General features: G+C 45.8%; 1 protein-coding gene and 2 pseudogenes across 1 annotated transcript in view; all 3 read right to left on the minus strand.

Moving 5' to 3' along the window:
* LOC120918642 (alpha-1-syntrophin-like) overlaps positions 1-17,914 on the minus strand; it is an 89,016-nt gene that overhangs the window by 14,709 nt on the left and 56,393 nt on the right. Inside the window, exons 3-5 of the mRNA XM_040330331.1 lie at positions 9,848-10,046; positions 6,302-6,488; positions 1,159-1,289 (exon numbers count right to left, since the gene is read on the minus strand). Coding sequence (XP_040186265.1) covers positions 1,159-1,289; positions 6,302-6,488; positions 9,848-10,046 — 517 coding nt within the window. The remainder of the gene's footprint in view (positions 1-1,158; positions 1,290-6,301; positions 6,489-9,847; positions 10,047-17,914) is intronic.
* On the minus strand, positions 15,395-15,529 carry LOC120919664 (annotated as a pseudogene).
* Positions 16,675-16,778, minus strand: LOC120919658 (annotated as a pseudogene).

Here is a 17,914-nt window from a genome sequence, read left to right on the forward strand (position 1 = left end):
GCAGCCACATTGGGATAACACTTGCTTTATATTTGTTACATGTCCCCATTCACATAGCATCATTTAACTTCAATATTTAATAAGTCGTGTACAATTTTATGCATTTTCTAAATACTTCAAAACTAAAGTTTTTCTCTGCTATGTAATGTTAACCACTTAAGGACCCCTTTACATCGGCACGGCTGGACACAAGCACGTACAGGTACGTCGCCTTTAAGAGCCCAGCCGTGGGTCGCGCGCGCCGCCTGCTCCTGAGCTCCATGACCGCGCCAACATGGGACCCGCAGACCCGATCGCCGGCGGTGTCCCGCGATCGGGTCACAGAGCTGAAGAACGGGGAGAGGTAAACAAACCTTTCCCCGTTCTTCCTAGTGTGAGTGTCACTGATCGTCTGTTCACTGTCATAGGGAACGACGATCAGTGACGTCACACGCCAAGCCACGCCCCCACACAGTAAGAATCACACACTAGGACACACTTAACCCCTTCAGCGCCCCCTACAGGTTAACCCCTTCACTGCCAGTGTAATTTTCACAGTAATAAGTGCACTTTTATAGCACTGATCGCTGTAAAAATGACAATGGCCCCAAAATAGTGTCAAAAGTGTCCGATGTGTCCGCCATAATGTCGCAGTCACGATAAAAATCGCTGATCACCGCCATTACTAGTAACAAAAAAAAAATATATTAATAAAAATGCCATAAAACTATTTCCTAGACGCTATAACTTTTGCGAAAACCAATCAATAAACGCTTATTGCGATTTTTTTACCAAAAATATGTAGAAGAATACATATCGGCCTAAACTGAGGGAAAAACAAAAATTTTTTTATATATTTTTTGGGGATATTTATTATAGCAAAAAGTAAAAAATATTAAATTTTTTTTTTAAATTGTCGTTAAAAAAAACGCAGAGGTGATCAAATACCACCAAAAGAAAGCTCTATTTGTGGGGGAAAAAAAGGACACAAATTTTGTTTGGGAGCCACATTGCACGACCGCGCAATTGTCAGTTAAAGCGACGCAGTGCCGAATCCCAAAAAGTGCCCAGGTCTTTAAGCTGCATAATGGTCCGGGGCTTAAGTGGTTAATTATCAGTGCTGTGTAATTTGAGATATAATAATATAGATAGATTTGTATCACCCAGCTTACCCCTTACCTTGTGGCAATAAGCGGGTGGCATCCGGCTGGTTTACTGAACCCCTCTCTGGTGTGCGGGAGGCTGTTGTACAATAGGAAATCTTTTTCTGTAAGAATGGCCAGTAAGTTCCGCTGTCCCTCTGGCGTCAGCTAAAAGCCAGGAAAAGGAGAAACAATCCAATCAATATTGATTATTAGCCAAAGATATAGAACAAAGCACTTACAGAAAGTGTGTCTAATTTTTTTTTCTTCTTTTTTTATAAAGGAAATGGATGAAAGCCGTCCGATTTTTTGCCATCTGTGTCCCATTGGGGAGATCTGCCTTTCCCTATAATGTTTATTTTCCAATCTTACTACAATTATTATCAGTAGAAATATTACTGTTCGGTCATCATTAACTTTTATCTTATTTTATCATATTCTGGACCTATTTTAAAAAGTATTTATTAATATGGACTATGTTAATATATAACAGTTATTTATTGGGTTTATTATTATTGTTTTGTTTTATCTTGACTATCATTTGGTCCTGATGAAGTGGTGTACAGCCCCCGAAACATGTTGGTTTCCTTTCCTTGTATTTAGAATAAATCTTCTTTTGGACTCAAACGTTACGATGTGCCATTTGAGTTTCTGCCGATGGGACTCTTTAAAAACAATTCTAAAGCTGTCATATACACTATTAGGTAGATTCACGTAAGGCGGCGCTTCTTTAGGTCGGCGTAGCGCAAGTACAGTATTCACAAAGAACTTGCGTCCTAAGTTACGGCGGCGTAGTGTAAATGGGCCGGCGTAAGCGCACGTAATTCAAAGTAGGCTGTAGTGGGCGTGTTGTATGCTAATGAATTGTGACCTCACGTAAATGACGCGCAGTGGACGTATCCCAGTGCGCATGCTCAAACTTACTTCGCAAATACTCAATGCTTTCGACGTGAACGTAACTTACGCCCAGCCCCATTCACGGATGACTTACGCAAACGACGTAAAACGTGGAATATTCGACGCTGATCCGAAGTCCATACTTAACATTGGCTGCGCCATCTTTTTGGTGGTTTATCTTTACGCCTTAAAACGCCTTACGTAAACGGCGTATCTTACATGCGACGGGCGTGCGTACGTTCGTGAATAGGCGTATCTTGATCATTTGCATATTCTCGGTATAAATTGACGTACACACCCCTAGCGGCCAGCGTAAATATGCAGCTAAGACACGTCAGCGTAGTAGACTTACGCCGGTCGTATTTTAGCAACAGATAAGCGTATCTCAGATTGAGAATACGCTTATAGATACGACGGCGCCGCATTCGGACTTACGACTGCGTATCTACTGATACGCCGTCGTAAGTCTTTGTGAATCTAGCCCTATATTGTCAAAAGTATTGGGACACCTGACTTTACACGCACATGAACTTTAATGGCATCCCAGTCTTAGTCTGTAGGGTTCAATATTGAGTTGGCCGACCCTTTGCAGCTATAACAGCTTCAACTCTTCTGGGAAGGCTGTCCACAAGGTTTAGGAGTGTATCTATGAAAATATCTGACCATTCTTCAAAAAGCGCATTTGTAAAGGTTGGGCACTTATGTGGATGAGAAGGCCTGGCTCACAGTCTCTGTTTTAATTATCCCAAAGGTGTTCTATTGGGTTGAGGTTAGGACTCTGTCCAGGCCAGCCAAGTTCCTCCCCCCCAAACTCTCTCATCCATGTCTTTATGGACCTTGCTTTGTGCACTGGTGCGCAGTCATGTTGCAACAGGAAGGGGTCATCCCCAAATGTCTTGGTATGCTGATGCCTTAAGAGTTCCCTTTACTGGAACTAAGGGGCCAAGCCCAACCCCTTAAAAACAACACCACACCATAATCCCCCATCCACCAAATGATTTGGACCAGCTCACAAAGCAAGGTCCATAAAGACATGGATGAGCGAGTTTGGGGTGGAGGAACTTGACTGGCCTGCACAGAGTTCCGACCTCAACCTGATAGAACACCTTTGGGATGAATTGGAGTAGAGACAGCGAGCCAGGCCTTCTCATCCAACAGCGCTTCTGAAATAATGGTCAAACATTCTCATAAACACACTCCTAAACCTTGTGGACAGCTCATCTCTCGTGCACATTGTTGGATCAAGAGGGAGCTCAGGTGAGTAATGGTGGTGGGAGGGGGATGCTGTACACAGAAGGTTTTTTACCTTCATGCATAGAATGAAGGTAAAAAAACTTGTGCCTTTAAAATCACTTTAATGCCAAATCAACTCAGGCTGCAATACTCATTCTTAATCCAGAGCTGTTCTCCACAGTACTTTTCCAGAGCCTGCGCGAACATAAGGCTGCTTAGGCCCGAGGATGGTGGGGAGGGGGGGGGTTTGGATTTTTAACTCCTTCCTGCCAACAGTTTTTGTGCTGAGACCGTGCTGCACAGAGCACTGAGACCGGGCTCTCACCGGGACTCCTGGTTCCTGATCACTGTTATAACCTCTGATTGGCTATCACAGTGATCAGTCACTGTGCAGCCCGCCCATGAGTTTTTCTCCTCTGAAATGAGAGAAAGATAGGTTACATATTTCTCCCTTGACAAGGAGAGACAGATGCAAACAAACGAAAGTGTGTAAAAAAATAACTATAAAAATATAAAAATAAAGAAAAAAAATAGCTAGATCAAGGCCTGATCTAGGGGAATATCAAGGTCGGTGTTAGGGTCAAGCTAAAGGTCAATGGTCAGGTTCAAAGGTCAGAGTCTGTATATTTTGGGTAGCATTTTTTTTAAAGCGTTTTTTTTTAATTAGTATCAGTTTCAGTGTCAGTGTTTTTAGGTAGGATAAAAAAAATGCAAAGTGCACACCATTGTTTTTGCTTCACCAGCCCTGCCTTCCCCACATGATGCTTTGAGGAAGGCTACGGCCGAAACACGTTGGGTGATAGGGATTCTGTCATTGCTGTTGTGCATTAATAAAGTCTCATAAAGAAGAATCATTGAAAGGCCGGCTTTCTGTTAGATTTAAACTTGAGGTGGACTTTCAAACCAGAGCACCGACACTTGGCTCATATATTGTTGGTATAGCATTAGAGCTGTGAGTGTTTTTGTGTCTTCCGCACATGTTGTCCTCATTCTTCCAGGTTGAATAGTACCCAGCATCACTCAACCTGGAAGACTGAGCTCACACTAGCCTATGATAAGGGTATCAAATGGCTCCCTTTATCCACAGAGTACTAGTGCCACTCTCTGTGTCAGCAGGGACTGCCCAGCTTAGAGAAAACTGCCCCAAAGACTTTGGAAAAGGCAAGTACAGTAAAACCTGGGACTGCGAGCATAATTCGTTTCGGAAGCATGCTTGTAGTCCAAAGCACTTGTATATCAAAGTGAATTTCCCCATAAGAAATAATTGAAACTCAAATGATTTGTTCCACAACCATTTATTCATAAATCCTTCAGTTTATAGTCCATATAAAACGATTATAGCAATGTGATATTTTCTGTAACCATAAAATTTCCATCCACAAATGGAAGCTTCCACAAGGGGATTAGAAGCAAAATCCAGCAGGAGCTACAGAGTATAAAAGAGATGAAAGGCGCCTCTAAAGCCTCATACACACGATCGGATATCTAATGGAATCTAATCCGATGGATTTTTTCGTCGGATATCCGATGAAGCTGACTTTCATCAGTCTTGCCAACACACCATCGGTCAAAAATCCGACCGTGTCCAAACGCGGTGACGTAAAACACGACGTGCTGAGAAAAATGAAGTTCAATGCTTCCAAGCATGCGTCGACTTGATTCTGAGCATGCGTGGATTTTTGATCGATGGACTTCCACACAGACGATTGTTTTTTTCTATCGTTTTTTTATCCATAGGAAAAATTTAAAACATGTTCTATTTTTTTTCACCAATGGAAAACAAACCGATGGGGCCCACACACAATCGGTTTGTCTGATGAAAACGATCCATCGGTCTGTTTTCATCAGACAAACCGATCCTGTGTATACAGGGCTTAAGTGTAGCAGTATGTTGCTAAATATTGTACCTTCATTAAATGTAACCATATTGCTAAACTTATAGGAGCCTCTCTTCTCTTTTATAGTTGTGACATGACGTTACTCTTATATCAAGACATCGCTTGTATATCAAGTCAAAATGTATTAAAAATTTAGCTTGTCTTGCAGAACGCTCTCAAACCAAGTTACTCCCAAACCAAGGTTTTACTGTACCAAAACACAAAGGGCCAGATTCAGAAAGATGCGCGCATCTTTCTGCTGGCGTAACGTATCTCCAATACGGTATGCCTCTGTAACTTTGGGCGCAAGTTTTGTATTCAGAAAGAACTTGCGCCCTTATTTACGGCGGCATAACGTATGTGTTGCGGCGTAAGGCCGTGTAATTCAAATGGGGATGTTGGGGGCGTGTTTTATTTAAATTTTCCTTGACCCTGCGTTTTTTAAGTTTTTTTTGAACGGCGCATGCGCCGTCCGTAAAATATCCCAGTGTGCATTGCGCCAAAGTACGCCGCAAGGATGTATTGGAATCGACGTGAACGTAAAGCCCTTTTCGCGAAGGACTTACGCAAATGATGTAAAAATTTCAAAACTCGGCGTGGGAACGACGGCCATACTTAACATTAGCTACGCCTCATATAGCAGGGGTAACTATACGCCGAAAAAAGCCGAACGTAAACGACGTGAAAAAATGCGCCGGCAGGACGTACGTTTCTGAATCGCCGTATCTACCTAATTAGCATATTTCTTGCGTAAACATACGGAAGAGCCACCAACGGCCAGCCTGAAATTGCAGCCTAAGATACGACGGTGTAAGACACATACACCTGTCGGATCTTAGGGATATCTATGCGTAACTGATTCTCTGAATCCGGCGCATAGATACGACCGACCCCACTCAGAGATACGACGGCGTATCAGGATATACGCCGTCGTATCTCTTTTCTGAATCCGGCACAAAGAGCATAAGTTACAACCAGTGGGGGGAAGGCAGGGAGTATCAGCTTTGGGGGGGGGGGGGGGGTATAGCACAGAGCCTGAAGTTGGGCTTAGGCATGTTAAAGCTTATATGACATTGTAGTGATTGGATTTAGATTGAATTTAATTGCTTTACAAAAGTCGACAGTGGGAGGCTGTAGAAGCTGCCATAATGTCAGGAGGACATCATCTCATACCTGTTCAGTCAGCCAGCCCATGTGTTTGACCTCCTTGCCCAGGATCTGTTTAATATCCTCGCGGACTCTTGGTATTAGAGCGTTGACATTACTGTGAATGGCAGTGAACCATGACTGGGCTGTCCCGGCATCCTTTGCTCGAAGGAAAAGAACATCTCTACCATCTGCAGAACAAATCTCAAGATATCTATAAGAAAAGAAAACAAAAAAAATGTCAAACATCTCAAGATTTCTTGAAACAGTTTTAGCTCCACGCCAATCCTCCTTGTCGTACAAATCTGACTCCAATCTTCTTCCTGGAGAAGTCAAATCAATGATGGAGCCATGAACTGTTTTGAGATATTTGGACCAGTAGTATGAATGTAATGTACACTATTATTTTTGCACTCTGAGCTTATCATGGAAAAGACCAGTTTATGATGTTGTAATGTATGCAATATCAAAAGATTCTTATTTTGGCTCATGGCCTCCAAATATCTCAACAAATGGAAAAAGAAAATATGGACAGCCGCACTCCAAAAAACCTTGATGGTTTGTCTTCATTTAAAAAAGGAAAAATGCACTACAAGTCAGCTATGATTAAGCACTAATTTGTAGTGCGAAACGCGGCAGCTGTTTTACTCCCGTGTAGTGTGCTGTGACTTGTAGTGCATTTTTCCTTTTTTAAATAAAGACAACTAGAGGTCGACCAATATGGGTTTTTCTCTGGCTGATGCCGATATTTAGAAATCTGGGCGGCCGATGGCCGATATATGATGCCGATTTTTGCGGTGGATATTTTAGGCTGATTTTTTTATTTTTTTTGGTGGCACTGGCTCGTGGCACTGGATGGCACTAATTGGCACTGGAAGATGGCACTAGCAGAAGGCACTTATTGGCACTGGCAGGTTGCACTGGATGGCACTGAAAGATGGTACTAGCAGATGGCACTGATTGGCAGGTGGCACTTATTGGCACTGGTAGGTGGCACTAATTGACACTGGCAGAGGGCACTGATTGGCAGATGGCACTGGCAGATGGCACGTGGCACTAACAGGTGACACTGGCAAGTGGCACTGGTTGGCACTGACTGGCAGGTGGCACTAATTGGCACTGGCAGGCAATAGTTAGCACTGGTTGGCATTGGCAGGTGGCACTGATGGCTTTAGTTGGCACTGGTAGGTGGCACTGGATCGCACTGGCAGGTAGCACTGGATGGAAGGTGGCACTAATTGGCACTGGATGGTGGCACTGGTATTGGCACTGGCAGGTGGCATTGGCAGATGGCACTGGATGGAATGTGGCACTAATTGGCACTGGATGGTGGCACTGGTATAGCCACTGGCAGATGGCACTGGATGGCAAGTGGCACTAATTGGCACTGGCAGGTGGCACTGGTGCAAAAAAAAAATGGTGTCACCCCCCTCAGTACAGACCCCCCTCCCTCCAGTATAGACAACCCCCCCCCTGCTACAGACACCAGAGAGCGGTGTGTCCCACGGGCCCCTCCTCTTCTGTGGGCATAAACAGAGAGGAGGGCCGCCGCGCTGGGTGTACCAAGATGGCCGCGGCTCCGGAGCTAGGCCGAAGCCGCGGTCTTTCCTGATGCTGTGACGGCGGCGGCAATCTCACAGCATCAGGAAAGGCCGCGGCTTCGGCCTAGCTCTGGATCTGTGGCACTGCTAGCGGCCATGTAAAATATCGGCCTAATTTGGATAAAAATCGGCTGATGCCGATTTCTCCAAAACGGCCAAATATCGGCCAATATATCGGCCGACCTCTAAAGACAACCATCAAGGATTTTTGGAGTGCGGCTGTCCATATTTTCTTTTTCCATTTGTTGCCTTGTGCATTGCCAGCACACTTGATCTCCTGAGACTACACTGATCATCCAAACACAATCCACCTGAAGCGGTAACTTTCTTTCTTTCTCCAAATATCTCCATAGCATCCTGCATGCATGTGTTGTGAACACTAATGTCTGTCTGTGAAGATTCTCATTTAGCCAGGTCCTGGTATAGCTAGTAGTAGTTAGTCACATTAGGATGTGGTAGGTCACATTCAACTGGGTCTATGGTGGGGTCACATATAACTGTGTCTCTGGAAGGTCATCATCAACTGGATCTATGGTGAGGTCACATTTAAATGGGCCTATGGTGGGGTCGTATTAAACTGACTCTATGGCAGGATCACATTCAGCTAGGCCTATGTTGGGGTTGGATTCAACTGGGTCTAGGGTGGGGTCACATTCAACTGTAATGTGAAAAACATTTCACTGCTCACGCAAGTATCTTCTTGAGATTTAAGTTTAGAACTAAGGAAACTACCTGTATGAGTGATGAAAAAAACTTACATTTTACAGAAGAAGTCCAGTTGAAGGTGGCCAACTTCTAATAGGCAACACCGCTACCTCTTAGGCCTTGTACACACGGCCAGACATGTCCGATGAAAACGGTCCGCGGACCGTTTTCATCGGACATGTCTGCTGGGATGTTTTGGTCTGATGTGTGTACACACCATCAGACCAAAATCCCCGCGGACAGAGAACGCGGTGACGTGTACGACACCGTCGTTCTCTGACGCGGATGTTCAATGCTTCCACGCATGCGTCGAATCAATTTGACGCATGCGTGGGATTTCGGGCATGCTAAGAAACTTTTGTCCGCTGGAAACCTGTCCGCTAGCCCAGGAATCCGGTCCGGTAGGCCCTCCGCGGACCAGTTTCAGCAGACATGTTCGGTCGTGTGTACGAGGCCTCAAGCACACAATTTGAGGCACCTATAGGCCAAGATGGTTGAGCCCAGTAGAAAAAGTACCGCTCCAAACCCCCAAACACCTGTAGATTGCTCCCGCCCTGTTACACCAACAGGTGCTGGCTCTGCACTAATCCATGAAAAGAAGGAAACATACTGGACTGCCGCACTCTGATTAGGTGAGTTTTATTCCAAAAATAGCAAAGGACAAAATCCAAAAAATCCAAAATGGTTGATCACACCATAGACCCAACTGAATGTGACCCCACCATAAACCCAGGTGATTGTGACTCCTACCATAGATCCAACTGAATGTGACCCCACCAGAGACCTTTCAGTACAACTCCACCACAGATCCAGATGTATGGGACCCCACCATAGACTCAGCTAAATGAGATTCCAACATAAACCCAGCTGAATGTGAACCCAACATAAACCCAGTTAAATGGGACCCTGCCATAAACCCATTTCAGTTCAACTCCACCACCGATCCAGATGTATGGGATATCACCACAGACCCAGTAGAACATGACTCCAATTTAGACCTATGTTAATGCAACTCCACCAGATATATAAATGTATGGGACCCCACCATAGACCCATCTGAATGTGACCCCAACATAGACCCAGTTGAATGTAACCCCACCATAGACTCATTTCAATGTAACCCCACCACAGACCCAGTTGAATGGAACCCAACCACCACCCATGATCTATTGGCATTGCATATGCAAGCACAAAAATACTTGTTAGAAATGCTTATGGTATTAGCATGTTAGTTTGCCCACTTATGTGGAGCATCTCCACCCCTTACCTGGGCTCTGGATCAGCAGGCAAGAAGGTGCGGGACACAAAACACATCTTTAGTGGAATACTCTTTCCATCCTTTATATCCCGAGGGGGCAGAGCAGGGGAACCTCTCTTCTGTGGGACAGGTGGTATATTATCCCAGCTCCCTGGGCCACCAGGCATGGGGCCTTTGAAAAAGGGGGATATCTCCTTCATGTACTTTACTGGGGAGAGAAAACAGCACAGACAGGACAATTACACATAAGGTACATAATTGTGTAATACACAACAGCATGGAAATAAAATCATTAGTATATGGGGAGAATTGCAGCTAAGAAAGTGTTGTCCTTATTTATCAATTTGTGAAATAAGAACTGTCTGCATTTCCACTATTACTTTTGGGTCTGTACTTCTAAAGGCCAGGACTCCAAATCTCATTAAATTTTTGTGCTACTTATTCTGAGTCTAATGCTGTTTTTCACATGCAGCATTCAAAGGTGACCATGAGCAAGTCTCCTGCTTCTTCTCACATGGTTCTGAACTGTATAATGACCTGGGCTGGATTAAACAAGGACAAAAAGGGCAATCTGCCTGGTCTTCCACCATATAGGGACAATTCCCTGGTCCTCCACCATATGAAGGCACTTCCCTGCTCCTCCACCATATGAGGGCACTTCCCTGGTCCTCCACCATAGGTGCAATCCCTTGGTCTTCATCATATACAGTAGGTGCAATTTCTTGGTTTTCACCATATAGGGGCGATTCCCTGCTCCTCCACCATATGAGGGCACTTCCCTGCTCCTCAACCATATGAGGGCACTTCCCTGCTCCTCCAACATTAATGCAATCCCTTGGTCTTCACCATATGCAGTAGGTGCAATTCCTTGGTTTTCACCATACAGGGTCGATTCCTTTGTCCTCCACCATATGAGGGCACTTCCCTGGTCCTCCACCATATGAGGGCACTTCCCTGGTCCTCCAACATAGATGCAATCCCTTGGTCTTCACCATATGCAGTAGGTGCAATTCCTTGGTTTTTACCATACAGGGTCGATTCCCTGGTCCTCCACCATATAGGTACAATTCCTTGGTCTTCACCATATGGGGGAATTCCTTGGTCTTTACCATATAGGTGCAATTCCCTGCTCCTCCACCATATAAGGGAAAATTCCCTGGTCTTTCTCCACATAGGGCCCCCCACCTAGTAAGTGGGGTTGTTTTTTTTTCTGGCTGTTTCTATTGGCTGGTAAGCATAGCAGGAATTCAAGGGGGCACAAGTAGTATACTGTATGTGTATCACAAATCCCTGCCATTTTCCACATATGCTTAAATAACCTGGAAGCTGATGCCGCTTCCTGAACCATCAGACACTTCTACCAGTCTCAGCATACCCAATTTTTGTAGTTCTATAGAAGTCATCATGAAGGGGAATTGTGTGATCCCCAAAACACGTCAGCTGTCTGTTGCCCTGCTTGTGGTAACCAGTTGCACAATAAAGACTTTGGACCCTTAAGGATTTTTCATTTGATGCTCTCTGTCACTAAAGGGTTCACCTGTTAGCGGCGCTGTGGGTCCCGTGGATCGCCGTACCGGTGTCCACAGGCGGGTGTCTTCCAAAACTCAAGATCTGTAGTGGAGGGATTCACCTGCTGGTGGCACTGTTAGATCCTTTGGCTGTAGTACCGGTGTCCACCAGTGGGTGCATCCCGGCAGTGTGGAGAAGACAGCAGCCCCTGCGGTCAGGTATCACCTAAGACTAATTGCAGGTGTGCATATAAATACCCGGCAAGCACTTACATGCTTGCCTTGGTATTGTGCTTGCCTTGCGCCCTGACCTGCTAGCCTGTTATCGGATTCTGAACCTGTTGCTGTACCCTGAACCTTGAACCTGTTACCTGTGTACCTGATCCTGTCTCCCTGTCCTGATCCCCATCCGGTTCCACCTGTTACCTTGCATCCCGTGCCCTGCAGTCTGATCCATCCATCCTCTCCTTGTCCTGTTTGTTCCCAGTCCTCATCTGCTGACTCCCTATTTATGACCTTGGCCTGGCTAACGTTTATGTTTCTGTAACATCCATTTGTCCATCTGCTGATCTGCTGTGTATGACCTGGCTTACGTTTATGATTACGGTATTCCCCATCTACTATATACAGTTATTTGTGGGTCACTGTTGGTTTATTGTCACTGTTTGGTATTGGACGTGTATGTGTATTTAGATATCACTTATCTTAATAAACATTTATATTCACTTTACATGCGTTTTGGTTCTCTCTTTGCAATCCACACAGTCTGGTCACACCTGATACATGACACTCTTTTTGACCCAGTACACTTGGGGATCTATGTATAAAATGTTCGCTGTGCAATTATTACAAAACATCCGCTCAACCTGGATGAAAATTGCCATATTTTCTCGAATGTGTGAAGTTCCTATATTGTCAGCGCCAACTAGTGGCCATAATGCAATTTTTTATCCCAGAGATACCTCCATCGGGAAACAAATGTGTTGTGGCCACTAGATGGCGCTGACAACATAGGCACAAAACATAATAAAGAAAGTAAGGAAATTTTCTGGATTGTGCGGATGTGTGTCACACATTTCATACGTAGACCCCTTGAATTTCTTGATATATCTGTATTTTGATGACCTGTGAAAACCTATCTCTTATATACCTTATCAATCGCAATTTCCATCGGGATAAACTCTGACGGATTTTTCAGACGGAATTCCGTTCAAGCTGTCTTGCATACACATTGTCACACCAAATTCCGACCGTCAAGAAGGCGGTGACGTACAACACTACGACGAGCTGAGAAAAATGAAGTTCAATGCTTTCGAGCATGCGTCGACTTGATTCTGAGCATGCATGTTTTTTCTCTGTCGGAGTTCCATACAGACGAATGGAATTTCCGATAGAAATTTTTTTCCTTCGGGAAAAAAAAAAGAGAACATGTTCTCTTTCTAAGTCTGTCGGAATTTCCAAAGGAAAAACTCTGATGGGGCACACACACGGTCAGAATATCCGATGAAAAAAATTCCGTCTGACTTTTTCCATCAGAAATTTCGATCGTGTGTACAAGGCATAAGACTACCTCTTAGTGAGAATGAAAAAATGGGACTATGGCCTCATATAGGAATTAGTAATAAATTATAGCAACGTACCATCATCCAAGCTCCTTCCTTCCCTTCCATCCCCCCCCCATTCCTCCCTCCCCCCCCTTCTTCCTCACTCCCATCCCGTCCCCCCTCTTTTCTCCCTTCCAATCCCCTGTCCCCCCCCCCTCCACTTCTCTCCCCCAATCCTCCCAATTCAACCCCCCCCCTTCTTCTCTCCTGAAGAACCGGTACAATACCGCGACACTAGTTGAGACTCGGACCAATCTCTAATGCATTTACAATTGTCTGTTTTACAATTTTATTTGTAATAAAGTTTTAATATAACAACGTTTATTGTGTTTCTCCAGTTTAGCCCATGGCGTGTGAAACACACTCAAAAAACTTCACCTGGTGCAAAAAAAATGTGGACAACATAAAGGAGTGACACAAAAATGTGCAGCGGGTACACTTGGCCCTGAATCCCCCGGGGCGTTAGGCTCCTGGTAGGGAACAAGGTACTTACAATATGGTCTGTCCAGCCGAAGCCAGACAGACCCCTTTCTCTGGAGGGTCTGCCGAAACAGACCCGCCCAAGTACTCGGTGAGGCTCCCCCGAAGGGAGACCCCATGAGAGAGGGCGAACTAAGCCAGAAGGCCATGTCCACCCCCTCCCAAGACTTTCAGGACAGGTCCGAGGACCAGTACCCTACTCCTCACACTGTGCAAAACATGTACCAAACATAAAAATACCAAAACGTGACAAACAAAGGAATAAATTAAATAAAGTGGGGAAAGGGATAGTGAAGAGGAGAGTGAAAGTGGCCATTGTGCAACACCCTCCGGCCAGGAATAAAGAAATTCCTCCGGTCCCAGCCAAAAGACCCAGCCCAGGAGGCAGGTGCTAAAAAAAAGCATGTACTGGTGCAGTGACCATAAATCAGCCTGACCCTCACTCACAGTGATTGTACGGCACCCCTGGACTGCCACTCCAGGGGCACATGCACCATAGGCTTTCAAGTCCCAAATCCAACCCCCCGACCGGTCAGTGCATCCCTCCACCCCTGCCAGATAGAGAGCCCTTCAAGGTTTTCTTAGGGAGAGCTGCCCTTCGGATAGCAGCCTCCACCAATACTAGCCCTTCCAGGCCCCCATCAACCCTGGGGATTTGCATGGTCCTATCCTGTCACCATCCCAGGGCAGTACCAGCTCCTCCTACCAGATCGCTGACAGGGACAGCACTTACACCGACCAGCCAGAAGGCCGGACTAAGACTCGTCAAAAAGACCAGACCCAGCGCAGCCACCCATCCTCACCAGGAGCACCCTTCCAGATGGCTCAGACTCAACCATCGGCCGGCCCCCAGTATCTGTCGGGCAGCTTGGCATAGTCCCTACCGAAACCATCCTTCCAGGTGCAATGACACCATTGGATTTGCATCCACCCTCCCCATTTAGGAGGTGCTTCGGCGCATCCTCTGGCAACTGATAAGAACAGATTTTTTTCTATTGAAAAGCCTATGGCGTGCAAAACACACCCAAAAAACTCCACCCGGTGCCAAAAAAATGTGCACACACATAAAGAGTGAAACACAAAAAACGTGCACTGGGTGCTGCGTCAATCGGTCCTCCATTACAAAGGACCTGACCCTGATCCCCCGGGGCGTTAGGCTCCAGACGGGGACTGAGGTACTCAAGTGGTCCGAGCAGCCGAAGCCGACACGGACCCAATTCCTTAGAGGGTCTGCGAAACAGAACCCTCCCAGTACTAAGTGGGGCTCCCCTGAAGGGAGACCCCATGAGAGCAGGCAAACTAAGCCAGAAGGCCATGTCCACCCACTCCGAAGACGTTCAGGGCTGGCCCAAGGACCGGCACCCTACTAATCACACACAGTGACTAACGTGACACCAAACAAAAAATACATAAAGTGACAACACAGGGGTAAATAAAAAGAGAGTGGGGGAGAAGGAAGATGGGAGAGTGAGTGGAAAGAGACCATTGTGCAATACGATGGCCGGCCCTCCGGCCAGGAAACAAAAATTCCTCTGGTCCTAGCCAAAAAGCCCGGCCCTTGAGGCAGGTGTAAAAAAGTGTGATATGGTGACATGACCAAATTGCTAAAAACACTAGTGCAATTACGGCACCCCTGGACTGCCACTCCAGGGGCACATCACCATAGGCTTTTCAACGAGCCCTGACCAACAGCCCGGACCAGCAGCACCCATCTCAGCCAGGAAGGTAGGAGCTCTGGGAGATTGGGGAGAGCCCACGCCAACAGGCTACTCCCACTATCCCCATCCCTCCCTCCTAATCACGTTCGGGAAATACTAACCTCTCCCCCCGGAGGGAAAGAAGAGCTAGTTTTCTCTCCCGAACTGACCGGGGCAGGCACCACAAAATCCAGGCCAGGGATCCCGGCCCTTCAGCTTCGACCTCATGTTTCTCCGTCCAAATCAGAAGGCTTTCACCTCCACGCCAGCAGGTTCTGCATCTGCCACAGCAATCCCTTTCCACCTCGCCGTGTACTAAGGACGGTTAGCATAGCGCCCCCTACAGACAACTGATAAGAACAGATACTACACTTGATCTTAGCCAAAAGGCAGAGAAGCGTTTATCAGTTTTTTTTTTTGAAAAGCCTATGGCGTGTGAACAGACCCAAAAAAACTCCACCTGGTGCAGAAAAAATGTGCACACACATAAAGAGTGTTCACAAAAACGTGCAGATGGGTGCAACGTCAAGTGGTCCTCCTGTAAAGAAGGGACCCAAACCCTGATCCCCCAGGGCGGTAGGCTCCAGACGGGAACTAAGGTACTGTGGTCCGAGCAACCGAAGCCGACACGGACCCAACTTCCTTGGAGGGACTGCCGAAACAGAACCCTCCCAGTACTAGGTGGGGCTCACCCGAAGGGAGACCCAATGAGAGCAGGTGAGCTAAGCCAGAAGGCCATGTCCACTCACTCCCAAGACGTTCAGGGCTGGCCCGAGGACCCGCACCGTACTAATCACACAGTGAACAAAAGTGAATCACACAGTGTGCAAAAAAAAAAAAAAAAAGACAAAAACGTGACAAACATAGACTATAGATAAAATAAAGTGGGGGAAAGGGATAGTTGAGAGGAGAGTGAAAGAAGTGGTCATTGTGTCCCACAATGACCAGGCCCTCCGGCCAGGAATAAAAAATTCCTCCGGTCCTAGCCAAAAGGCCCGGCCCAGGAGGCAGGTGCTAAAAAAAGCGTGTTTCTGGTGCAGTGACCGTGGTATCTTTAAATCAAAGTGATGCTCACTCACAGTAATTCTCAGATACCCCTGGACTGCCACTCCAGGGGCACATGCACCATAGGCTTTTTGTTCCAAATCCAACCCCCCGAACGGCCAATGCAGCCCTTCACCCCTACCAGCTAGAGAGCCCTTCAAGGTTTTCTTAGGGAGATCTGCCGCTCCAGTTAGCAGCCTCCGCCAATACTAGCCCTTCCAGACCCTCTGTCAACTTGGCGGATTTGCATGGTCCTACCCGACCCATCACAGGGCAGTACCAGCTCCTCCTACCGGATCGCTGACAGGGATAGCACTTACAACAGCCAGCCAGAAGGCCGGACTAGAACTCTGCAAAAAGACCCAGCCCAAGTGCAGCCACCCATCCTCACCAGGAGCACCCTTCCAGATGGCTCAGACGCAACCATAGGCCAGCCCCCAGTATCTGTCGGGCAGCTCTGCGTAATCCCTGCTGAAACCATCCTTCCATGGGGGAATGACGTCATTGGATTGGATCCACCTTTCCAATAGAGGTGCTTCAGCGGTCCTCTGACAACTAATAAGAACAGATACTACACTTGATCTTAGCCAAAAGGCAGAGAAGCGTTTTTCATCAGTACCGAGACAGTCCTTCTATTAATTGGGTGGGTTGCTCTAAGTTTAGCCTCAGCAACCATTTCCTTGCCACCACCCCCCCCTGCTTTTCCTCTTAGTGAGAATGGTGTCAGGAAAGAATAAAAAAAAAAGAAAAAAAAAAAAGTAAATAAAAAAGATAATAACGAGGGGGAGAAATTTTATGTTTTGAGTGATGTTTCACTTTAAATATCAATGGGTCCTTATAGTTTGGGTCCTGACCAACTATGTCGCCAGCTCACGGTAGATTGGTGGTAGCCCCGATGCATGTCAAGGGCTCATATAATTTGCCTTTGAATCTCTGTGGGTGTGACACTGATCAAACAACAGCTGGAAGTGGAGAACGCACGCAATCTGGTTACAATAACTTACTCATCTCACAACTATTTTTATATGGAAAGTCATCCCACTCTTGTAAGGTCAACGTCTTCTTTTCTTCAGCCTATTTTAATTAGCAATGGAACAGTTTTCTTACCGAACATGAAAATAGTTCATAAAAACAACTCAGAGTGCTAAAGATCGAGACCTGCAATGCAGAAGTAACTTGCACCTGTTTCTCTACAGGACTTACCTGAGCACTGTGGATAGGTTGTATATTGATTTCTAAGGCTATCTGTTCAAAAACTACACATACAGTATGGTGTTGGTGTTATATAATATCCCGATTTGTTCCTCCAGGTACAAGAAATACACATACATTGTGTGCAATAATTATTATCAGGCCCATTTACCTATTTTTGGAGCATTAACCACTTAAGACCCGGACCAAAATGCAGCTAAAGGACCTTGCCCCTTTTTGCGATTCGGCACTGCGTCGCTTTAACTGACAATTGCGCGGTCGTGCAACATGGCTCCCAAACAAAATTGGCGTCCTTTTTTTCCCACAAATAGAGCTTTCTTTTGGTGGTATTTGATCACCTCTGCGGTTTTTATTTTTTGCACTATAAACAAAAATAGAGCTACAATTTTGAAAAAAATGCAATATTTTTTTACTTTTTGCTATAATAAATATCCCCCAAAAACATATAAAACATTTTTTTCAGTTTAGGCCGATACGTATTCTTCTACCTATTTTTGGTAAAAAAAAAATCGCAATAAGCGTTTACCGGTT

Source organism: Rana temporaria, chromosome 12 (genome assembly GCF_905171775.1).
Source record: "Rana temporaria chromosome 12, aRanTem1.1, whole genome shotgun sequence".
NCBI classification, from domain to species: Eukaryota; Metazoa; Chordata; class Amphibia; order Anura; family Ranidae; genus Rana; species Rana temporaria.